Here is a 6597-nt window from a genome sequence, read left to right on the forward strand (position 1 = left end):
ATAAAAGGCAGATTCCTGACTTTACAAAGAACCATGCAGAAAGCTGTATCATACCTAAAGGGAGCTTCAAGGGTGTTGGGAGAAAAGGATTTCTAGCATGATTTCCAGGAGCCATAAGTTACCCCCTTTCCCACATATGTTATAACCTTTAGCCCACTTCCTCTGGATTCTGTACATGTTGGTGGGAGAGTGCAGCACCAATTTCTGAGATGTTTTGTATCACACATTCTTACTTTGCCACCTTAGTAAAATACTGCCTTCTAAAAGCTAAGTAAGACAGGCTGACTAACTGATTTCACTGAAGGGAAGAAGCCTGATGGGGCTTGTAAGTCATAGAACTAGAAAGACCCTTTCCTTTTCTACTCCTTCAGAGATACTCCTAGGACCCTGAGGGAGAAATGTAGCAGCTGCCTTCTGGGACTTAATCTGCCACTGTGAGTAGGGGTTGGAAGAGTAGCTCCAGGATCTGGGCTACATCTGTTTTAATTTTAAAAATTTCAAATTATTTTTTGAATGAGTTTATTTTCCCATGCAATTCTAAAGGGTTTAAGTAGGTCTAAAAGGAAACCAGATTTTAGTAATCTATTTTGTAACTTTAGAGATCTTTCAACTTACTAGTGGTTGAATAGAAGTTTATTTGTTATTTTTAAAATGTATAGATTATTTTATCTGTTCTTGGAAAGAAAAGAGCTATACTATTTTAGTAATATAATCCAATCCATCAAGGACTTATTAAATATCTACTGTGTGCAAGGCAGAGAATCAGAGTGTTACTGTGAAGATGGAACTGGTTTTGGAATTAGGAAATTAGGAAGACCTGAGTTCAAACCTTCCCTTTGACACACATTAGCTATGTGACCCTGGGCTAATCACCTAATCTTTCTGTGCCCCTTGGCAATTATATACATTTGTAAGTTGCAGGGAAAGTGCTGTTCTGCATTGGCAGAAGAATTGTAGAGGAGATTTCTACACTGATGAAATCACAGATTTGGAAATTTTTCAAGGACCTGTGTTAAGCACTGATATATACAGACAAAATAAAAAAAAAACAAACTCTCCCCTCAAGAAACTCAATTCAACCAAGGAGATACAAACTTTAAACATGTTTATGTATGTATGTATGTATTTGTGCATGTATACACCAGAAAGTTGTGCTTGGAACCAGTATTTATTTTGTTGTTCTCAAGTCTTAAATTATTCAATGAAATCCAAAGTTTTAATATCATTGAGATCTAATGGGAACAATGGTATAGAAATTGTGTCATCAAGAAAAGATAATGAAAAGAACATCAAACACTTTTCGTGACTTCCTCTCCCTCATCCCCCTCAGACACAGCAGCACAGGAAAGAGAAGTTGGGCTGTAAAGTGTAATTCTTTCTGAATTGATTTCTGTCTGAATGTACAGTTTTTTCTTCAGTCAATCAAAAAGTACTTATTAATTTTCTACTATTTCATGGGGTCAGGGGAGGTGTTACAAAACACTATGTTTCTACTCACAAGAAACTTATGATCTGCTTTAGTAATATCTTTTTCTGAAAAGAGTACCATGGAGTAAAGTTACTTCATAAGATTAACTAAATGAGAACAACCCAAGTCCATAACACTTTAAATAGGAATGCCACATTGGAATAGAAAGAGAAACCACATGTTGAGTTGAAAGGGAGCAGTGAAATCAGTGGTACATCTGTAAGTTTCATGAACCTACTGTTAAGAAAAAGAGTATGGTGTGTTTTTAAAAGTTTCAATATGAAGACATATCGCTTAAGAACATTTTTTCATGTTTTGTCACAAAATTAAAATTTTTACATTCAATATTTGATTTAAACGAGTTTGCTGTACTTTGACTAATGATTTGTATTATATTTTGGGGCTATGTTTGTTCTACTTTTGTATTGTATATATCAATTCAGTTTGATTCAATTAATTTTTCTATCCTATTCAATTTACATGCATTAGGCACCTACTATATGTCAGGAACTGTGTTAGATAAAACTGTAATAGTTCCTTCAAAGAGTTTCCATTCCACAATTATCATTTTGTAAAATGCATTGTACAAGATGACTTCTTTTTGGGCCAAATTTTCTATGAAGTTGTTAATTTGATGATTAGGAACACTTGTCAATAGATAATGATATAATGATGAAACAACTTTGAAACAAGAAGGGAAGTAGCACAATGAATTTGGAGTCAGGAAGATCTGAATTTGAATCCTGTCTCAGTCACTTACTAGTTGTATGACCCCTGGAAGGTCACTTAGCCTTTCTGTGCCTTACTTCTATAAAAACTGTAAAAAATTAGGACGTTGGAATCAAAGGCCTCTTTTTCAGCTGCAAATCCATGGTACAATGAAAAACATTGCTTTAGTGATTTCATCATTCTGGTAAGTTTTTACAAGAGGAAATTTTAAACATTGTCTATGGTACCAAAGTGTTTGAATAAGATAAGGCAAGATCACCTTAGCTCTAATTTTTTATTCCTATCTGTTAATGAGCAACACATTTCATAGTTCCCCAAAGAACCCAGAAGTTATGACTTCCCTGCTTCTACATCTGAGAAAACTTATGGATTATATATTGTGAAGTTACAGATAGGAGCAAAGCCAGGAAAGGTAAGAGACTCCAAAGTTGCTGAAGTTTAGTGACAGGATTCAGTTCAATTCTTTAGATACGCATGGGCAATATTGTTAGGCACTAGGGGCTAAAAGATGAAAAACAACAGTCTATGTCCTCAAGGAACTTGAAATATGATAGCAAGGATAAGATATGCACACAAAAAAATATAAGTTATAATGTGACAAAGGTATAGGAAAGTGCTAGGTACTTAGGTCTTTGAGGAAAAGAGTATTCTTTTTTTAAGGACGTAGTGTAAGTTCCTTCAGAAGAAATCTAAGGATATCAAGATGAGAAAATATGTGGGAAATGTGTTACAGGCATGAGTCGGGGTGGGTGATGGTGATCCACACAGAGGTGGAAATAGATACAATGAGATTGTGGAATCAGATTGGAGTCAGATTGTGGAGGATTTTAAACACTGAACTCTTTTTAGAGGGAGTTTTCCAAATCAGTGCTTTTAAAACTATGGTTTGTGATCATATGGGGTTGTGAAAAATTTGGCAACAGTTAAAGGTTTCTGAATGTGCAATGAGCAAAAATTAATTCAAAATCAAACGTGTAATAAATCAGAGGTGTTTCTGGAAGTGCTTGCCCATTTTGTGTCATGCAACTTCCTTGCAGCCTTGGTTTTGAATACAAAGCATGCACACTTTATACTGCACATGCCATCAGGCCATGGAACACCAAGGAACTGCCAAAAATTGGAAAAGGGGTCTTGAGTGGAAAAAGTTTAAGAAGCTCTGTCCTAAACCAATAAAACCACAGCTCTAGTCCTAAACAAGGCTTATGTTTTAGCCTGAAGGAAATGAGGAGCCACTGAATTCTTCTGAACACAGGAGTAAGGTGATGATGCCTGAATATTAGACATTACACAAGATTGGAGAATTGGAGTGACAAGTCAAGAAAACCAGTTAGGAATCAATTACAATAGTCTAGGCAGGAGCCATTGAAGGTAGCATAATGAAGGTTGCAATGATATAGGCGTAGACATGGACAGATGTGAAAAATACTCTAAAGATATAAACTTGCGGAGGAAATAAAGGCTGAAGGAAAGAAAAAAAGGAAAAGGGGAGCAAGGTTTTGAGTCAAAGTAATGTGACAATGGATGTGCCATCAATACAATTAAAGAATTTGCAGGGAGAACTTTTTTTTGTGGAGAAAGATAAGTTCAGTTTTGGATAGTTGAACTTGATGTGTCATTGAGATATCCAGGTAGAAATGTAGTTGGAAAGGTAGGATTGGAGCCAGGAGACATGCTAACTATTCTTGATACTTCACTTGGGAAGAGATTCAAAATTTATATGGTACTCTAAGGCTCCCCTCCCCCTGCTTTTTTTTTTTTTTGCTAAAATTTTCATAGCACTGGCCCTGGAGTCAGAAGAAACTAAGTTCAAATCTGACCTCAGATACTTGACACACTTACTGTCTGTGTGATCTTGGGCAAGTCACATAACCCCAATTGCCCTGCCTTCCTCCCTCCAAAAACAAAACAAAACAAACAAGCAAACAAAAACCTTTAATCCTTATGTACCCAGAAATTTCCTCAGGGCATCTTTCATATCCTTGTTCCTAAGGCTGTAGATCAAAGGATTTAAGAATGGCGTCACCACAGAATAAAAGAGGGTCACAGTCTTCTGTACTCTTGCTTCATGGCCTGATGTTGGTTTCACATACATCACCATCACAGAACCATAGAACAGTGACACCACTGTCAAATGGGACCCACAGGTAGAGAAGGCTTTACGCCTACCTGCTGCTGAAGGAACTCTGAATACAGCTCTCAGAACCAGGGCATATGTTCCCATGATGTAGAGGAAGGGTACAAACAGGAGCAAAGAACTCAAGGTAGACCAGGTGAACTCTATTAAAGGAGCCCTGGTGCAGGTGAGAGCTAGCAGTGGGCCTGGGTCACATAGAAAGTGGTCAATGACCTTGGAGCCACAGAAGGACAATTGGGAAATGAGGATGATGGGAATTGGGAACCAGAGGAAGCCAAACACCCAGCAGCTGACCACCAGAGAGGTGCAGAGATGTCCTGTCATGATGGTGGGATAGTGCAGAGGTTGGCAGATGGCCAGATACCTATCAAATGCCATAACAGTCAGAAAAAAGCATTCTGTAGTACCTAAAGAGAAGAAGAAATAGAACTGGAGGAAGCATCCAGAGAAGGAGATCATCTTGGTATTAGAGAGAAAGTTGACTAACATATTGGGGACAGTAGAAGTGACATACCAGATCTCTAGAAATGAGAAGTTGGCCAAGAGGATGTACATGGGGATGTGAAGTCGCTTGTTCCTCTGCACAGCACAGATGATAGAACCATTTCCTAGAAGGGTCAGGATGTAGATGATCAAGAAAAGTATGAAGAGGAGGATTTGAATGTCCTTGCTACAGGGGAACCCAAGGAGGATGAAACCAGTTGTATCACTGGAGCTGTCGTAGGATTTGGAGATATTCATTTTCCTGGATATGATTTAAAAAAAATAGGGATGATTGAATGAAAAAATCATCATCAATGGGAAAAGCTCTTTGAAGATCTGAGTAATAAATTTACACACAAGAAACATTTATTAAGCAACTACTGAGTTCAGAATATTGTAGTATATATAGGATATATATTGTATATATACATGTAATCATATGCATAATTGTGCATATATATGTGTATATACATCTATAAAGTCTCAATAACATATATATACATACATACATATATATATACACACAGATAACACACACACACACAAAGGCTCAATAACTCAAGCTTCCTACTCTTAGAATTTTTTTTCCCTCAACCTATAATTTTCATTGGTATGGGGAAGTTTTTCTACCAGTGCAGATCACATTTGCTATGCAAATGTATTAGAGAGCTGCCTGGGGCATAGAGAGGTTAAATGGTTTCCCTAAAGTCACTTAGTTTGTGTCAGAAGTGGAACTTGAACCTGAGATCTTCCTGACTCCCTGATAGGCGGAAGTAGTCTCTGAGACCATCTGATCCCAGCACTTATAATGAAAAAGAACTAAACTTGAAGTCAAAAACCCTGGGTTTTCAACCTCAGTTCTGCTATTTACTGGCTACACATCCTTAGGCAAATCATTTAACTTCTTAGGGACTCAATTTCCTCACCTGTAAAATGACAATATTTTATTAAGCTATCTCTGAGGTCTCTCCAAGATCTGTTATTCTGTAATTCAGTGCCTAATCAGGCCTCCACATCTATTGTCAATGTGAATTAATGTCATTTAAATCGGTTCCTTCTAAATAAACTACTGTATAGGGTTATATTTAAAATGATCCCTTATTTCATCTCTCTGTATATTTAAACTTTGGTTTATCTCTCAATTGATACGTTATAAAGCTTTGAGGGACACATGTCTCTTTCTCTTCTCTACATCAGCAATTTCTATAAGTGATTTAAAAATGAGGCTGTGGGCAGAGGTGTACAAAATTTTGGAATTTTTAAAGTTAGTTTGCAGTGATCTGCCATATTTCTTCTCAGGAGCCCTTTCTGATCTATGAATTCCCCAGGATCCTATCCTTTCTCAAGTCTCCTTTAGAGCTCAGAGTTTAGTCTGTTGCAGTAACGAATCTGGTAAGGGGTTAAGTTGCATGACATTTAGATGCTTTGGTTACTTCCACTTTTTAACATAGAAGTTGCAAAGAACAAAAGCTTTGAAGAAACAAGGGAATTCACTTCTAATAGTAGGATTTCTGACCCTCTGAAAGTTGGTGGAGACACATATTTGGTTTTCTTGACTTCCTGATGCTCTGAATCTACAATTCTATGGGCATCAGTCTACTTCACCCACTCAGAACGCTGGTCCTGGATGGTGATATATGTGTTGATTCCCTTTTAGAAGCTATCAGTTCTTCAGAGAAAGCCCAGTCCTCCCCCTCTACAATGCTGGAGAAGCCCTAAGGCAGGGGTGGGGAACCTGTGGCCTAGAAGCCACATGTGGCCCTCTAGCTCCTCAAGTGCTATC

At 37.5% G+C, this 6597-nt stretch overlaps 1 protein-coding gene across 1 annotated transcript; it reads right to left on the bottom strand.

Moving 5' to 3' along the window:
• Positions 1-4136: 4136 nt before the first annotated feature.
• Positions 4137-5072, bottom strand: LOC118829129 (olfactory receptor 11G2-like). Its single transcript, XM_036736088.1, has one exon. The coding sequence runs from the start codon at positions 5070-5072 to the stop codon at positions 4137-4139; it is 936 nt and encodes a 311-aa protein (XP_036591983.1).
• Positions 5073-6597: the final 1525 nt, after the last annotated feature.

Source organism: Trichosurus vulpecula, chromosome 8, assembly GCF_011100635.1.
Source record: "Trichosurus vulpecula isolate mTriVul1 chromosome 8, mTriVul1.pri, whole genome shotgun sequence".
In the NCBI taxonomy this organism is placed as follows: domain Eukaryota; kingdom Metazoa; phylum Chordata; class Mammalia; order Diprotodontia; family Phalangeridae; genus Trichosurus; species Trichosurus vulpecula.